At 38.2% G+C, this 17,798-nt stretch overlaps 1 protein-coding gene across 1 annotated transcript in view; it reads right to left on the reverse strand.

Moving 5' to 3' along the window:
• The window catches only part of dnah6 (dynein, axonemal, heavy chain 6), a gene marked incomplete at its 5' end in the record, with an annotated part of 92,682 nt that overhangs the window by 62,918 nt on the left and 11,966 nt on the right, over positions 1-17,798 (reverse strand). The window contains 30 exons of the mRNA XM_084096230.1: positions 167-349; positions 553-675; positions 788-1,343; positions 2,120-2,227; positions 3,748-3,896; positions 4,986-5,153; positions 5,268-5,405; positions 8,376-8,537; positions 9,046-9,201; positions 9,525-9,650; positions 9,834-9,944; positions 10,022-10,183; positions 10,290-10,503; positions 10,604-10,700; positions 10,924-11,101; positions 11,195-11,314; positions 11,456-11,548; positions 11,638-11,688; positions 11,860-12,015; positions 12,346-12,489; positions 12,830-12,943; positions 13,079-13,207; positions 13,846-14,097; positions 14,250-14,402; positions 14,589-14,740; positions 14,840-14,960; positions 15,855-15,944; positions 16,047-16,157; positions 16,283-16,390; positions 17,419-17,587. Coding sequence (XP_083952356.1) covers positions 167-349; positions 553-675; positions 788-1,343; positions 2,120-2,227; positions 3,748-3,896; positions 4,986-5,153; positions 5,268-5,405; positions 8,376-8,537; positions 9,046-9,201; positions 9,525-9,650; positions 9,834-9,944; positions 10,022-10,183; positions 10,290-10,503; positions 10,604-10,700; positions 10,924-11,101; positions 11,195-11,314; positions 11,456-11,548; positions 11,638-11,688; positions 11,860-12,015; positions 12,346-12,489; positions 12,830-12,943; positions 13,079-13,207; positions 13,846-14,097; positions 14,250-14,402; positions 14,589-14,740; positions 14,840-14,960; positions 15,855-15,944; positions 16,047-16,157; positions 16,283-16,390; positions 17,419-17,587 — 4,594 coding nt within the window. The remainder of the gene's footprint in view (positions 1-166; positions 350-552; positions 676-787; positions 1,344-2,119; positions 2,228-3,747; positions 3,897-4,985; positions 5,154-5,267; positions 5,406-8,375; positions 8,538-9,045; positions 9,202-9,524; positions 9,651-9,833; positions 9,945-10,021; positions 10,184-10,289; positions 10,504-10,603; positions 10,701-10,923; positions 11,102-11,194; positions 11,315-11,455; positions 11,549-11,637; positions 11,689-11,859; positions 12,016-12,345; positions 12,490-12,829; positions 12,944-13,078; positions 13,208-13,845; positions 14,098-14,249; positions 14,403-14,588; positions 14,741-14,839; positions 14,961-15,854; positions 15,945-16,046; positions 16,158-16,282; positions 16,391-17,418; positions 17,588-17,798) is intronic.

Genomic DNA, 17,798 nt, shown 5'->3' on the forward strand with positions numbered 1-17,798 from the left:
AAAACAAACAAACCTTGAACTACCTTGAACAGTAGTGTAGATGGGTAGTGTAAATCTAATAGGTTTTATTTTTTTGTCTTTAACCACATTATCAATTAGACGTCCTGTAGAAGCTTTCTAAAATATGTTAATGATTAATTTTGGTGATAGCTATGATGCATAATACCATATTGAGGTTAGGGGCTCCATTGCTGAACAGTAACGCTTCCAATAGGCAGCAGAGGGTTGTGACTTTACTAATGTCCACCTGTCCAATGGCCTGAACACAGTGCTTTGAAACAAACTGCAGGCCCTTCTCCACATATTTTTGAAACAGCTCCATCAGATATCCACGTACAGGCTCTGTAATCTAAAAAAGAAAAAGAAAAACACACATTTCCCAGATGGTAATGGGTCTACAGTTCTAAAAACAAACTAAAAGACATTCTAAGTCCAACCTCTTAAGGTTTTCCTATAAAACTATTAATTAAGACTCTTTCTAATGCGTCCGTGACTGTAAAACAATGTGAACCCTCTGCTTTGTGAGTCCTCAGAGAGTTTTAATGGCTTCACCTTCTCGGCTAAACCTGTAAGCCACGTTTGAACATACGGCATCCACTTAAGCTCCTCTGGGTCAATGTACACCATCCCGCAACGGCTTACTGTGGCAGGAGACGCCACTGCCAGGTCTTGAACCTGATTGAGAAAAGCGTGGCATGTAAGCGTACGTGACTAGCCTCTAGTTAAAAGCGGGAAATGCATGTGGAATTTAACAAACAGGGAACATGTGCACATTTGCGCATCTCACCTCAAACAACATGTGTATGGAAGGTGTGAGCTTAATCCTTTCACTGTTGGCCAAGCAGAGCATCTTATTATCATCCAGGACTGTGTTCATATTCTCAATCCACAGTGCATCCACCGGGCCATCACTGATCACCCATTTGTGGTCATCACTGAAGTCCTGAACTGCTGCCCGCACAGAAAGCGCCATCAGACCATCCCGCCATTCCAGCGTCAGTGGGTTCACCTCCCCGTAAAGCTCGCCCATGCTCACTGACTTTGGGTTGAGCACATAGGTCTTAACAGGGCGGTAGAAGGGATTTTGGTGGCCAGCGTGATGCAGGGTATCCAAGGTGTCTGCCAGCACACGATAGACAGTAGTCTTGCCACTCCCGGCAGGCCCCACGAGCATTACCCCATGGCGGACCAGCATGGTCTCGTACAGCTGGATGACCTTGCTTATGATGCATGGGAGGGGCTGGAGGGAGCGTTGGCACAGAGATGAGTGAATGGTAGACTGCAGGACACCGTAGTCATGCTCTGGGATGGCGACGCCAGGGAAGAGGTCTGACAGGATGCCACTAAGGGAAAAAAGAGTGGGTATTCACACACAAAATATAGTGGCCCCGAGAAATCCTTGGACTTTAAAGTCACACTTAATTTCACTGAATTACTTAAAGTTTTAATTTTATTTTATTTTTTTTACTTTATATCTAAAGAAATGAATGGTACTTCTGACAAATATGACTTAAATAATGTACACTCACATGAGATAGAAAAAGCTATTTTATTCTACGTAATGGTGGCTCCCCCTCATGGTGGGTGCCATGGTCAATAACCATCTATCTCTCTCTCACACAAACACACACACACATACGAATGTAGGTTTTTGTGTTTTAGGATTTTTATACTGTATAAACTTTATAGAAAACATTCATACAAATTTAGTATGATTTATAAGCTGTTTTCATCATGGGGACCAAAAAATGTCCAAAGATTTCTGCTATGTCCTTCCTCACTTATTCTCTCATAATGTTTCAAAAGATCTCTACTTCAGATAAATGCAGATCTTTTTAACTTTTTTTTCATCAAAGAATCCTGAAAATAATACACACAAAAATATTATGCAACACAAATGTTTTTAACATTAATTATAAAGAGTAACTACTTGAGCACAAAATCAGTATATTACAATGATTTCTGAGGGATCGTGTGACTTGGATGTCTGTAGTAAAGGCTGCAGAAAATTCCGCTTTGTCATCAATAAAAAAATTAAAAAAAAATCACAATATTATTTTAAAATATTACTGTTTTTACTACCTTTTTTTCATATGCGATATTAAAAACCTGTGGTCACCTGAAAAGCACTGCATCATCTTTGAGGAACTTGGGCAGGTTCGAATCTCGCAGAGCTCTGATCAGCACAACATCCTCGCTCAACTGAGGATTTTCTCTTTTTAATGACCTGAACACCACACACACATAATAAATAATATATTAAAAGTTGTTCAGAAAATGTGAGCAGGAATACACAACTTGCAGCACAAAAACATTGGATTCTCTCAGTATTTTTACACTGCATGCACACAGGACATCACACGATAGATCTTATTATAGATGGCATTCACAAATTAAACAAGATTTTTACATTTTCTGAAGAAAATGGAAGCGATGCTCTGTGAGTGCTCTGTGAGTGCTTTTAGTGCATTGCTATGTGGTTGCTAGGGTGGAAAATATGAGGTAAGTGGTGCTTGCCCACCACAATATTAGGATGTTGTAGGTGGTTTTGCTAGGGTGGTTGCTAGGTCATTTCTAGATGGTTGCTATGTGGCTGCTTCCTGGCTTAGGGGATTTTTTTCACACATTTTAATGTTTTAATGATCAATTCACACCTCTCCTCAACAAGACACATGATTCAAGGTGTCATTCATGCCTTGATAAGCACCAATTAGTACTGTGGGAATCATAAAAGACATCCAAGCTATTAAACAGCCTGTATTAATTCCATATCAGTAATTTACACAGAATATGGTGCTCAAATTTACTCTCAATTTTTAAACACTCTACAGCTGTTCATATATTCTTGTAAATAGTTTAGTAGCCTAAATCAAATTGATTTAAAGACAGACATTTTGAACCACTGAAGAACACAGTGTAATAAAGGGACAAGGATGTGAATTTATACTGCACATAAAACCTGAGTGCTAATAAAATGTGCCAGTGGTGACATGAGGTTAACACACACACACACACACACTGAAGACTTCCTGTTGGCCATGATCTGCTTAGAGGTTTCTTGCATAGCTGTATTTTATTGGCCTTTACCCCAAACACATCACTAACTGAGACTGAGCATGTGCAAATTAATTCTCAATCAAAGGCTGACTTGTTCATAAAACAAAGACAATAAAAATGTGAGAAGACAAGAGTGGCCTAGAAAAGCCCTAAACAAACACTTTCCGAGACTGATTTACGCTATTTATGTAACGTTCATTGTTGAAAGATCATTATACAGTACATGTCTTTTCTGTCACTTTTAATTTAAAGTTACAAAAGATTTCTATTTCAAATAATGTTGTTCTTTTAACCTTTCAATTCATCAAAAAATCCTGAAAAAAATGTGTCATGGTTTCCACAAAAATATTAAGCAGCACAATTATTGATTTCTGAAGGATCATGTGACACTGACCTCGGGCTGGAGCAATGACTTTGCCATCACAGGAATAAAGTACATTTTAAATTATATGAAAATAGAAAACAGTTATATTAAGTTGTAACAATATTTCACAATATTTTTTTTTTTTTTTTTTTTTACTGAGAGTTTGATTAAATAAATGCAACCTTGGACATAAAAAAAATAATTACATAATAAATTGTACCAACCCCAATCTTTTGAATGGTAGTGTGTGAGATTGACTCATTGAGTAATGTGAAAATGTGTTTGTGCTGTAGAAAAAGAGCAGATATCAACCCTGAATGCCTCACCCTGCCATGACCAGCACAGATTTGACAGCTCTCATGCCAAAGTCATAGTGATCCTGCTGAGAGAGCTGCTCACTGCAGAGCTTGTACATCTGAGTCATCTTCCTAGCAAGAGTCTTACTAGACTCAAAGCCCTCAGAGTACAGGATCACCTACAGGGAGAGAGAGAGGTTTTCAGGTTAAAGATACTGTAGAACTGTTTGGATTGTCAGATAAGACATGCTAATATTAAGAGAATTTTATATAGGACTCATGCAACTCCTCTAAACAGATATCCACTAAGGCTGTGGTTTCTGATGAGATTTCAATAGTTCTCTAAAACTGTTGGTTCTTTTTTGAGAGTATGTTTTCTTTGGACAAAATCTAGTGAACTAAAAAAATACTAATATTTATTATTATTATAAAGGTTGCCAAAAGTTCCTTTTTTTTGTAAAAGAAAATAAATCTCTAAATAAGATGCCCAAACCAGGGCATGTGAGCTAAAGTTGGCTCGGGACTCTTCTTGATATGGCCTGCCACGCTATATCACAAGGGGGTGTTGGGGGGGGTGCTATTGATATTGGTATGTTCATTCCAAATTCATTTTTAAGTTATAAAAAAAAATTGTTTTATTTTTCAATTGAAATCTAGAGTATATAAGTGATTTTAAGTCAGATATAATGCAACATTTACTTTTGGCCTAAAGCACTTGATCAAATATGATTTTTGGCCTTTGCAGTAAAAGGTTTAGGCACCTCTGCTCTAAATGCTCCAAATTACTTCAACATTTCATCATTTTACACTGGGAACAAAGTGTGTATTGAAGTTAAAAGTACATTTTCTAACCAATGAATTGTGGAAATTTACAAACAGGAAATCACAGTGGTAAGACACCAGTTTCCTCTCAGGAAAGGTTAATTCTCACTGCACCAACAGACGTCGAATGAAGCAGACAATCACCAGATTACAGCACATCACTTCTCGAACATTCCACTACCCGACAATGTTTAATCTGCGAAAACAAGTGCTGAACAATGGCAACAGACTCGGACTGATGACACTCTGATCCAACAAATCCAGAAGAATGTGTCTATTTCCATTGGTCTGTCAGTGCAGTGTGAATTAGCCTTAACGCACACACATGAACAGAGAAAAGCTTTTAATGAGTACACACATTAGGTGAGCAGTGCAATCTCTGACCTCTCCACCTAGTGTGGTTTATCATCATTACTGGGATCAGATCAGGTGGTTTAATCACACACCTCAGCGATAAGAGCATAGTTGGGCACCATCATGGCTATGGGTCGGAAAAGGGCTTTCAGGTTGTCAGGGAGTTCGGTTCTGCCAGCGTAACCAGGGTTCATAGTGATGAAGGCAGCACACGACATCACCAATTTTATCAGTCTTCCCTCAAACGTGAAATGAGTTAGCTGCAGAAAATAATCACAATCCAGACACATGCAGTTGCAAAAAATTCCAGTATAAGTACTTGTTTGTGAGCATATGATACTGTACATGCATATGTGAGTGTGTATGTGCTTTACCTTGGCTGCCTTGGCATTTCTGATAGTGATGAGTTGTTGAGCGATGACTGACAGTACCTCGATGTTGATGCGATTGAACTCATCAAAGCAGCACCAGGCACCTGACTGAGCCAAACCACTGAAGAACGTCCCCATCATCTAAACACACAAATGCCATATAACACTTGTAGCAAGCTGAATACTGAACCCCCTAAGGGCTTAGAATGAAAATATAGTAGTACATAGCATTACAATATGACATAGCTAAAGTAATTAATAAACAAATAGTTGAAAACTCATACTATTTGTACCATAACACTGCCACAGAGTGAATATTTACATATTACATTTACATATGTTCACCTTAAAGGTAATGCATAAGAGTTAAACCGTAAGCAATTGTTGTAAGTGCAATGACTATGATAAATACAGTGCAGCGCCAATTTGGCAAGGTTGATTAATCAGCTTATGTTTGGCTATTTCAAGATTATTGGCCAAAAATCATGCCTGTCTTGCGAATCCTTTCATTATAACCAACAAAGTATAAACATGATGGCAATAAGAGATTCAGTGCACAGCTTCATTGATTATAATGGGAGTTTTCACAAGAGTGCAGCTTGTGTACCTCACATTGTAATTGACAGCTTCAGTGATTATAATGGCAATGATCTTTGCTCAACACTGTATTAAAAAAAAACAAGTCTGCCCACCATTATAGTGGTAAAATGCGTGTTTGTTTCTACTGTCTTGAGCAAGATCATTTTATAGCAAACAGAGTAATCCCTCTGATCAATCCAGATGTGCTGGTGTTGCATCTGTTCACCCTGTCTTAGATTCTTCCTCTTTATCAGCTCAGTCTTCTTTCTACAAGCCTTTCATGTTGTCTGGATCAGTAGCACTCACTAAGAATTCGAAACCTACACCGATCACCATATTGAGAGAGACAGGAGCAAGCGGCAGTCTCTCATGGCTGAAAATGGATAAGTGCAAATTGGTGTATGCTCCAGAATTCCTGTTGATGGTGTACCTTATTCTAGGTAATGATTTGGATGGACATAAGGAATTTCCCCAAAAGACTGTAGAAAATCCTATGAGTGATGTGTAGATGTGCTACTGTGTCACACCCTTAAAATCTGTAATTTGAAGTTTAGTGGTGCAGAAATTTGTTGAAACGTGACGTATTGTGTTGCTTTGCTGGTCCTCTCTCTGGTTCTCTCTCTCTCTCTCTCGATGTGATTGGTGCTAATTTTATTGCCAAGAGGCAATAAAAGGTTCTGGAGTGCCTGAAAAGGGATCTCTGCTCAACATGTGATTTCCTGTTGTTCAATTGCACATATGCTATTGTGTGTTGCTACTGCTAGCTTGCCTGTTGATCTGCCTTTTGCGTGCAGTGTGAATTTTGGTTTTGAATTGATAAGTGGCTGTCAATCTCATTCCCTTTTTTGTATATTTTGTAAAGTTTTGTAAATATCTTGTCCACACTTAGAAGCTGTAGGGGGTGAGTCCCATTTCTTTTGTAAATACTGTTTTCTCCTGTTTTTCATTCTTTTGATAGGGAATTTAGTTTTTCTGTTAGGAGTTTGTTTGGTGTTTGTTTGTTGTTTTGGCCTTTGTTCACCCCTGAAGTTGTGGTTCTGTAAATAAAATTGTACAAAGGATCTTTGGTTGCCAATTCCAGTTTATGTTGCAGCCTCACCCTAGATGGGGTCGTAACAAGTGGGGGCTCGTCCCGTGCTGCTTTGCTATCCTCGGACTGCTACTTTACTGTCAAGAATTGCTGGGCAAAATCCTCAACAGTGTTGCAGAAGAACTCAGCATCACACTCAGACTGGGCCCAGGGAAAGCTCTCTGCACTTATCTATGCTATCTATCGGTTACTCAATGAGAACAGTTCGGCCTGACGGTGGAAAAGCGGCTAAGGTGACAGGAACAGTCACAAAAGGAGGACCTTGTACTGAAATACTTGACCCTCGAAGGCAAACCGAAGAAAAGGTGTGTTGAAGCAAGATCGAGACATTAAAATTACGCGTCTTTCAGGTCTATAACCGCAAACCAATCCTGCTGGGGAACGTATATCAGAATGTCGGATCGATCAGACCAACCAACACAAGTTTCGAAAATGAAAATAGTGAATCGATTTTAACGGTCTTTTCTCAGAGCGCGTCCAGCTCGTCGCTATACACCCGCAGCGAACGCGTGTCACACAGCAACTGCAGGCTCTGACAAACACACATAACAGCAAATTATACTTCTGCATAATATTTCTCTTTTTACTACAAAAATTTGAATTCTGCCGGTATTCAGACTCAGTCTCATGCATAAAGATACAGATTCTCTAATCGTAAACACAGCCATGTTGAAGACTGCAGTAATGTCATTGATGTTATGACAGTTTATTGTTTTTCGAGAATGTTGCACTCCTGTTTGTCATTGTGCACAAAACTTCACACCAATAAATCATCAGGAATATTGCGGACTTGTGCGCGTCTAAGCACCCTCTTTACGTTCGTCCTAATGCCTGTTAGTTGTCCGTGGATTTGCCCATATTTGGCGTTTAAAATGGAAACGTCTTTAGACATGGAAAATCGATTTTACAATCGATTCAATGAACACTTATGTCTCACAAATCGAACAGGATTTTTTCACAAAAGTGACAGCCCTACATGCCACCCATGTACTGAACTACAGCAATAACAATCCCCAGCCCAGCAAACCCCCAGATAAAGGAATGATCTACAGAAAGAGCTATATGGTAAATTAATGTTCCGGTGACAGAATAAAAAAAGACAAACAGTGAACAATGACTATGACTATTTTTAAGGCCTAGTCAGAATCTTTAACGTCTTTATGACATATGACTCCCCCAACAAACACTAAACACTGGCCATAAATAAGGACAGCCTGCTGGGTAAAGCTCTCAGAAAGATGTCTACAGTTGTTTTTATGTAACGTACAGAGAACTTCAGTTGGAGCTCTGCTGCCTCCTATTGACAAATGCAATGTATGAATTCACTCTAATTTGACAGAAAAACAAGCATCTCTAGGTCATACTGGTTGTCTAGCTCCTTAACAAATTGATGAGGAAAAAAAGAAAATAAAAGTTGAACTGTAAGAGAGACAGATTAGTACCTTATAGTCGAGTCCATCTGAGCAGTTAAAGACCACACATTGGATTGCCAGAGCTTTCGCAAGGTCTTTAGTGGTCTCAGTTTTGCCTGTGCCAGCTGGACCTGCAGGAGCTCCCCCTAGATCCAGCTGCAGCGCTCCCATTAGGCAGAGGTAACATCGATCCTAAAATGAAAAAAGTAAACATATATGCAGTTCGCACACACATTATTAGTACAATCATAAATCACGCACACCACACTGACATAGATCCGAAATTTCTATACATGCATAAAAATATAAATGTATTTGTTAAATTTGTATTTCTTATGACGTGAAAAGACGCAAACTGATATTGGCCATGAGGGCATAAATGCCACCATTTTAATATTTAAAATGTAGCGGCAAAAAATCTAAATCGATTTTTAATTCCATCAGAGCTTTATTTGTTGTTTGATAACTACATTTACATTGTGCATCTTTAATTAATATGTGCATTTTTTTACAGCTACTTTTGTTTTTAATCTTGATTTGATTGAAATGAAGTTAAAGCCATCATTGTTCAAATTGCCAATTTATTTGCATTATTTGATATACTTGGGCAAAACTCAAATACAGCATACAGTATGTATAAAATCATCATAAATGGGATGAAAATAATTGTTCCCGTTCATAAAAAAGTTAATATATGTACCGTCAGTGGCGTTATCACCAGACGAGGACACGCTCCCAAATATTCATATCCATAGACATACTGAGAGAGAGCCATCCGAGCCACACAATTATCCAAGTCCACATCCCAATAATACCGCAACTGCCTCTGCCACTCGAAATTATCGCTGGAGTCCACCTACAAACACATAAACACATACGCAATAACCTCTTGAACTATCAGACATAATAGGTAAATAACTGGCATATTATGTATGGCAGTGGTTCTCAAATGATTGGTCGCAGCCTATTCTGATACAACTACAGGTCTGTTCTGATGGTCACGGACAACAGGGTTAAAATTAATTAAATAATAAAATAAATAAGCTTACTGACTTCTAAAACAGAGCAGAAAAGGCTATTGATTCTGTCACTTGATGAACTATGTTGAGAATTACTGATCTATTGCAAACAGGCCACATTTTCTACATCCCTGTGACAAGACAAAGCAAATAGACAAACCTTCTCTTTGACAAGCTCTGTAACAATGTCTCTGGCGTGCACATCTATGGTGATGAGAGCTGTGATGATGTTCCGATGAAGACTAGGCAAATTCCCACGGACAAGAGCAGCAAGAGAATTCAGTCTCTGTTTATGCAAACAACAAAAGATAAAACAGACAGACACACACACACACGTATGCAAAAACCACATGAATATACCACAAATATATTCACCTAAACTGTAAATTACTTGCGAGGGAACTTCAAAGTAACTAACACATTCATACAAAGATACATCATTTGGTCAATGAAAGCAATATGTTGTCACCTCAAAGTTGGTGAGCTCAAATTCTTGTAATGCATGATAGTGGTCATGGTCTCCCTCTAGACAGTTGTCCATGTCTCTGCACCACATGAGCTGGGAGATGGTCAACACCACCTGCAGAAAATCACAGGTGAGAATTGCTCATACACTCAGAGACACACACAAGCAATCTCACCTAGGCGAGCACAAACCTGTGAGGGATGCCCGGCCACTACCCACTCTACTCTGGCTTTGCTCTGGTAGTCAGATATTGCAGCCTTACTGAGTCTACTAAGAGAGGAGAACATGGCCTCCTCCACCTTTCCCAACCAGTCCTCTACATTTCCACGAGCCTTCAGCCCTTTCAGTGCCACCTACAGCACAGACACACACATATATATTTCTATCCTTTGTCGTTTTATAAATCACTGAACAAAAAATAATAATAAAAAAAAGGAAAATAAAAATGTAAGACTTGACCTTTTCTCCCTCAGGTGACACCATGGCTAAGATGTCATTATTGTATTGTATTTTTTCGCCAGTCTCGCCCTCTCCAGGTGTAGTAGGGGTAAGCAGGCCGAACTCCAGCTGTGATATTGCATCAAAACACTTTCTCAGGTGAGGCTGCACAGCCTGAGGGTTTCGCGTCTGAGACAAAATCTCCAACAGTTCATCATTAGACAGGAAGTAGAACCTGAGCCACCAAGAGAAATGAGTAAAGTCATGGCACGGCATCAAGAGAAATCAGCATTCTGATGAGAAACTGCTGTGCGTGTGTGAGTGCGCATAGACACCTTGGGAAGATAACTCTCTTGGACTCCAAGTAATCCTCCAGGCATTTCTGTATCTCTTCCAGGAGTGAATTATTTTTCTGGAAAATATCCAAATTCCCTGGAGAGACAGAGTAGAGGGCAACACTGGTGAAAGTCATTTATAATTTATACCATTTTTCATTGTTGCATTTCAACTACAGCTTTCATTTAGATAGTGAACCATTTTGCAGATACAAACTTTTTGACACTGGACAAGAATTTTGAATGTAAATGTGTTAATCTAACGTTTGAGTTGTAGATATTAGATTGCCTATGCTTAATGTGTGTTTCCTGAGCCTAACCCTGTGTGGCAGCACGAAGGGCATTGGGCATGCGGTTGACCTCCCTCATAATCTCTTTCCAGGACTTGTCCACTTGCAGGAACAACTTAGACTGAGGAGGCAACTGCCTCTGGATGTCAGGAGCACTGAAAATACTCTCAAGATAAAGCCAGCTTCTCTGACATACCAACCACTCATCCTAGAAACACAGTAGAAGAGAGATAGAGAATGTTTGATTAATCAAAAAAAAAACAAAAAAAACAATGTTTTTGATGATCACCACTCTGATTACCAAGGTCTGGCTGAAAAGTAAGAGCTGTTTCTGCAACTTGTCTACTCTGGCCTTGATGGAGCCTGCGTAACGTGATGAAGCAACTGTGGCGATATTGACTATACTGTCATCAAGAAGCACCTACAAAATTTACATTCACACAAACAGAATACAAATATTACAAATAAGCGAGGAAAAGTTAGGTTTAATGATAATTACACATAAATCTAATGTTTTAACAATCTGAAAACTCTGTGAACAATGGATGCAATACATTCCTACCTGAATATCATCAGTTCCTCCGAGGATAAACACATCCTTGGAGTCCCGATGAGGAAGCACCACAAACTCTGTCGTCTTCCAGGATTTCTCAATCTATCAAAAGTAAGTGTGTGTGAAGATGAATATAAGGACATGTATAAATGTTGTTTTTATAAATTAAGAATTATAAACATAGTCATCACCTTTCTCAGAATGTTCTCCAGAGATGCTTCTCCTGAGGCTTGTGCTGACACCTGAGAGTTTAAGAGGATTCATAAGGTTAAAAGAAGAATCTTTAGCAACTATACACTGATTTACTCCTTCCTGTCAGGTTGCCTGGAAATTTGGAATGCATCTATGATGCCCAAAAGTGTTGTTTAGGAAAGTAGATCAGTAGGTTTTGAGAGCCTCAGTGTTTCTCTCACCTCCTGTATTTGTGGTCCAAAGTCGAAGATGTTGAGTTCTTCCAGGAGGGCGAGAGTCAGTGGCTCTTCCAGTAGTTTGGCTTCCACAATTTCCTCCAGCATTTCCCAATGATGAGCTTTCAGACATGGGTTACGCAGGTCTGTGATCACTGGCAACTACGCAAACACAGAACGTTAAATAAACAGATGCATACATACACTACATTTTTTCACTACATTTTTTTGTTCTATTAAACAGGATGCTTCTATTCAGAAAGATTGCACTAAATTGATCAAAAGTGACAGTAGACATTTATAATGTTACAGACTTTCTATTTCAAATACATGCTGTTCTTTTGAACTGTTCATCAAAGAACACTGGAAAAACACTTTGTAATTGGGTTTAGACTTTTTTTCATGGGCCAAAGCAAAATACAGCAGTCAACTTCAAACGAGGAGACAGTTAAAGAGCAATGACACACTGGAATTAGTGCCAACCTGACCCACCTTTTCTCGCATACTCTCCACATTCTCTTTGAGGCAGGGCACCACATTGTTTGGTGGCAGTCCTTTTTCCAGCTGGCTGACATATTTGCCAAACTTAATCACCTGCCTGCTCAGCAATTCTGGGTCCAGCTCATCAAACTTATTCTGTATCAAAGAGATAATTGACCATTTGACATTTAAAGGACACTTTCATTCAAAATGGCTTCCAGCACACCATTTGCAGGGACACTTCATCTGAAGTTGTCTAGTATAAAATGCCTTGTTTAAGGCCAAAAATTATGACAAGCATGACTGTGTATCTCAGTAACTCTTTAGTTGCTGTATCCATGCTTCACAGTACTGAGGAACTGGCCTTCCACCTTTTTTTTTTTTTTTTTTTTTTTTTTTGCAGTTTAATTGTAAGGAGCTTTGTGTGTCTTGACTACCCTTAAGTGGATTTAAAGTCAAATATTTCAAAAGTAAAAAATGACCCCTTTAAAATGACCTGCAACCAGCTGTTCTCTAGATTTTCCCATTCTTCCAGAGAGTCCCAGAGTAGCTGCTTCAGCTTCACTTCAGCAGTCAGTCCCTCTAAAGCGTTATATTTAGTCACCTCCACCTGCATAAACAAATACAGATTATTATTTTTTATATATATATAACTCATAATGATCAGACAGGCAAACTCAAAACAAAATGTGCAGAGAATAAATACAGAAAATGCGCCCTCTGCTGGACAGAGAGAAACACTGACCTTAAAGTTCTTCTGGTAGGTTTTATATTTGAAGGCTTGAGCCTGCAACTCATTGATAGAGATCTGAATATCTCCCAGCAGCCGGCGTATATTAGAGCGATCTGCATCAATGTCAAGGAGCTGATGGTTCTGGAGAGACAAAATCCATCCAACATACACAAAAACAGGCTGTGAGTGATTCAGCAGGGTTTCAGTATTTCACATTACCAGCTCAGTACCATGTTAAAGTTGGAAATACAATAGGGTCAGTATGATCTTTTTTTTTTTTTTCATGTTTATGCTCAACCAGGCTGCATTTATTCAATCAAAGAATACAGTAAAAACAGTAAAATAACTTTTCTACATTTTAAAATGTAATTTATTCCTGTGATGGCAAAGCTGAATTCTCAGCAGCAATTACTCCAGTCTTTGCATGATTGCAAGAAACATGATTATCAATGTTGTGCTGTGCTGCTTAATATTTTTGAGGTTGCTTAATATTTGTAATATTTTTTAACAGAAACCGTTTAACATTTTTTCAGGATTTTTATGAACAGCATTTTTTTTTTAAAATAGAAATCTTTTGTAACAATCTAACAGTACTTACTGTCACTATTGTTCAAGTTAATCTTTTCTGCATAAAAGTATTAATTTCTTTCACACAAAAAAAAAAAAAATCTTAATGACCCCAAAATTTTAAACTGTAGTGTATATTTACTTATTATAAATGACTTCAGCACATTATTCTGATATACTATCACTATTTCTTTCTCTCTCCTTTCTTTCACCTCAGCTTGCTCTTTCACTGCCAGCACATTTTTGTTAAGTTGGTTGATATCTTGCTGGAGGTGTTGGCAAAATTTGTCCACATAAGAGTCCCGCTCTCCCACCGCTTTGTCGATGGTGTTCTTTATGGCAGTTACACATGGCGGAAATGTGGCATACACTGCAATATCCTCAGGAGGGGTGGGGACAGAGTAACTCTCAATCAACTTGTACATCTCACAGACAGTCACAGTCTCCTTTTCCAGCACCTCAATCTAAAAGAAAAAAGAAAAAAAATATCAAAAGATAAATTAAATACATCTGAACAAACAGCCGTCTAATGTCTGATACTCAATAGATTGAAAGTATGATTGTTTTAATCACTACAAAACTTCTTGATGGGTCATGGTTCTCTTTTGATTCTTACCCTCTTCTGAATTTCCTCCAGGAAGTTAAGGGAGTTGACGTATTCATTGGTTACTGTTGGAACAAAGTCCAGTTTGAACTGGGCATCCTGAGCTTCTGCAATGATGTCATCCATCTTTTTCTTTGCTAGCCGAGGTAGGATGTCATTAATGGCCTGAAGAAAGGGGTTCAAAATGAGGTGGGCAAACTGTGCATTTATGTGCCCTATTGCCAACTGTGTTGGGGTAAATGGTTTGGGGTCCCACTAGGTCAAACAGTGGGAATGCAAATATTACAGGAGAAGTCAATTTCTATTTCTGTATTTTCTATTTCAATTTGTGTGTTTCTGTCAGTGTGTTACTTCTATGCAATGCAGAGGGGATGGTATAAGTTTGTCCTTCAGTTGTGTAGTATCCACCAGCAGAATTCCCAGGGGTCTTTTCTGTTTGATGGCTAAAGCCTCTTTATGCTCTCGATGATATTTATCCAGACTGTCCCCAAAAAATGCAACTTCTGCATCAGACACACGTACACAACATAAGAGGTGTGAGACAATCATGATTTTGACAATCAGGAGTGTTGTAGATCATGATGATGATGATGATGATGTACCATGGTCTTGCTCTTTGAGAGCCTCCAGGTCCAGGTCTTCATTCTCTTTGTAAAACAGTCTGAATGGCTCAAATGTACGAGCATATACATTAGCGGTATCAAATGCAATCTGAATAGATTTCTGACAGGGGAAGAAACATAAAACATTTTCACAATTAGAGACAGTTATGAACACATAATTTTAAAGTTCATGATAATTGAAATCTCAATTGTTCTTTCTTGGATTGATCTCAAGCATTAAGCATAGTGGAGCTTCTGTTTGCCATATTTGATGCACTCTATAGTGTATATGTGCAGAAGACTTGGATTAAACTGCTCGATTCATTTGGATTACTTTTACGATGTCATTTTGCACTTCTAGAAAAAGAGGAGAAAAGTATGCACATGTTTTTGTACTATTAGAAACATGAACATTTTGGTAGCGTAGACTTTCAATGGATGGACAAAAATTATTTTGGGGTCAACCGTTCCTTTAACCTTAACACAGATTATTTCTCATTTGAGAACAGCGGTTATTATGTACAAATTCCCAAATGTCCTCAAGTATGCAAATTTATGCAAACAATGACAGTTTAGTCATGAAACTCTAGATGGAAAATACTGATAGGTCCTTTGCATGCAATCATATCACTGTCATTAGCATCCATAAACATGCTAAACTATCATGACAGAAAAACATTTAAATAAGTAAGTTACATTACTTGAGAACACTGTTGTTTACAGTAATGGCATTGTTGGGTGCTATTCTTTAGAACTACCAAATGGTGGCTCTTATCAACACAATATTAAAGAAACCAATAAATTATTTCTATAACTGGTAAAAAATATAAAAAATACTGGTATATATATATATATATATATATATATATATATATATATATATATATATATATATATATAAACTTTAATCTTCCTTTGGAAAACTCTCAATTTTAACTTAATTTAAAATGGTGCATGAAAACTGTTTATTTCTTACTGCATTTAGGTCATAGTCATATTAGAATAAAATAAAAACCTTAATATTGAGGATGATGTTCTGCAGACAAGTGTCATCTTCCAGGATTTCTGCAAGACTAGGGCCATCCCCACATGTCTTCTCCTCAACCTGAAACACCACGCATACACATGTGCAGACACATCAGCCAGGGTCAGATTATAAAAGAGCGTGTACTATACATTGAAGAGGTAAATGTTGGTCTTGTTTAACCTTTTTGTTGATAATTGGTTGAGTAAAAGCATCAAAGTAGGTGTCTTGCACCAGAGTATCCAAAGACAATACTGTGGTCTCAAACCGCCCAGTAATTTCTGCTACACACTCCTGATGTACACACAAACACATGGCAAGCATAAACATACTGTATGCAGTGTACACATATACACATACTGGGCATGCTGCAATGTTTGCAACACACAAAAACTGACAGTGTGCCTAAAAACACAAACCTGGAAGTCATCAGTGGAGGGCTGGTATGATAAGGAGTGTGTGTCCAGCATCAGCTCAGTTATGAACATTGGCTGGTGGGGAGCAATGACGTTTTGCTCTGCTGTGACCTGTAACACACACACACACACACACACACACACACGTTTGTTTCACTAGTTGGTGTTCAGCAGGTTTGTCCATTAACACTGTCCAACCATTTATTTTTTCTGAAACAGTATGAACATGAACACCACAAAATGTTATTTCCACCACATCTTAGGGTATGCATTGTGTGTTAATAATATTCAGTGTTGGAAATTACATTATTATTTTTTTTAAACAACTAAATGAAAAATAAATTAAAAAAAACTAAAAATTAAAAACTGAAAATAAATAAAAATGCATTAAAGCTTGGTTGAAAATGCTGCACAATAAAACAGTTCTGATCTGTTAGTTTTAATTTTTTTTAGATCAAGCCCTAAATAAAAGTGACTGTAGTTAAAGGGATATTTCACCACTGGAAAGATTAATGTGTATTTAAATTGGGTCATTTATGTAGTAGAAATGTGAAATTATTTTAATAATTGGTGCCTTATAGACTGAGAAAAGCCAGAAAATGTATTTTTGGCTCATGTGGATGAAAGACAACAACTCCCAGAATGCACTTGCTTCGCTGCCCTACGAGGCCACTCCCAAGCCACGCCTACCGGTTACAGAGGGCAGTATTGGAAGAAATGATACAACTAGGCTACTAGTTGACTAAAAAGTCAGATACTAAAAAGACGCCATTTTATCCTGAGATCCCACCCCCCTATGGGCGGGTTGAAGACATGCAGAACTAGCTCCTACTACTGGCTGTAGTCTCTAGCCTCTGGCCAAAAAAGCCTCCAGTGACGCAAAATGACGATCTTTGCATCATCAGAGGTTTTTTCCAGACACACAATACAGAAATCTCTCGTCTCAGGGGGACATGAGGGAGGAAAGCACGGTCATTCGAAAATACTACCGGGTTTCTACTGATACAAAGCTTAATGCTAATCGGTGAAGTATCCCTTTAAAGAATCACAGAGATACAAACATATCTCACTTTCAAAAAAAACTAAAAAAACAAGTTAAAATATTTCCCTGTATCACATAAACACACAAGTATACTAACCTTTATTTCAGGATCTTGGCTGGTCTCGCTACCTGCCCAGCTCTGGATAAGGGCAAATGAAGGGGTGTGTGTGTTTTTCTCCTGAAACACACTCAGTAGCTTACTGACCGAGTTGACAACAAGCATGTGTGTGGTGTTCACAATCAGATAATCGGCCATTCTGATGAAACTATGGAGACCAAGAAAAATATTCGACAGTTCACCAATAAAATTTGTTTTTTGTAGCTTGACAGAGGGGTCACTATGAACTGTCATTGTGAAAGAACTGAATACATTTATTTATTTATTTAATATTTACAGTCAAACCAAAATTTATTCAGACACCTTCAACATTTCTAACATTATCACAGTTTATTCGTTATAGTTTAGAAAATGGTAAT

The sequence above is a fragment of the Abramis brama genome (genome assembly GCF_963993115.1).
Source record: "Abramis brama genome assembly, chromosome: 2".
Classification (NCBI taxonomy): domain Eukaryota; kingdom Metazoa; phylum Chordata; class Actinopteri; order Cypriniformes; family Leuciscidae; genus Abramis; species Abramis brama.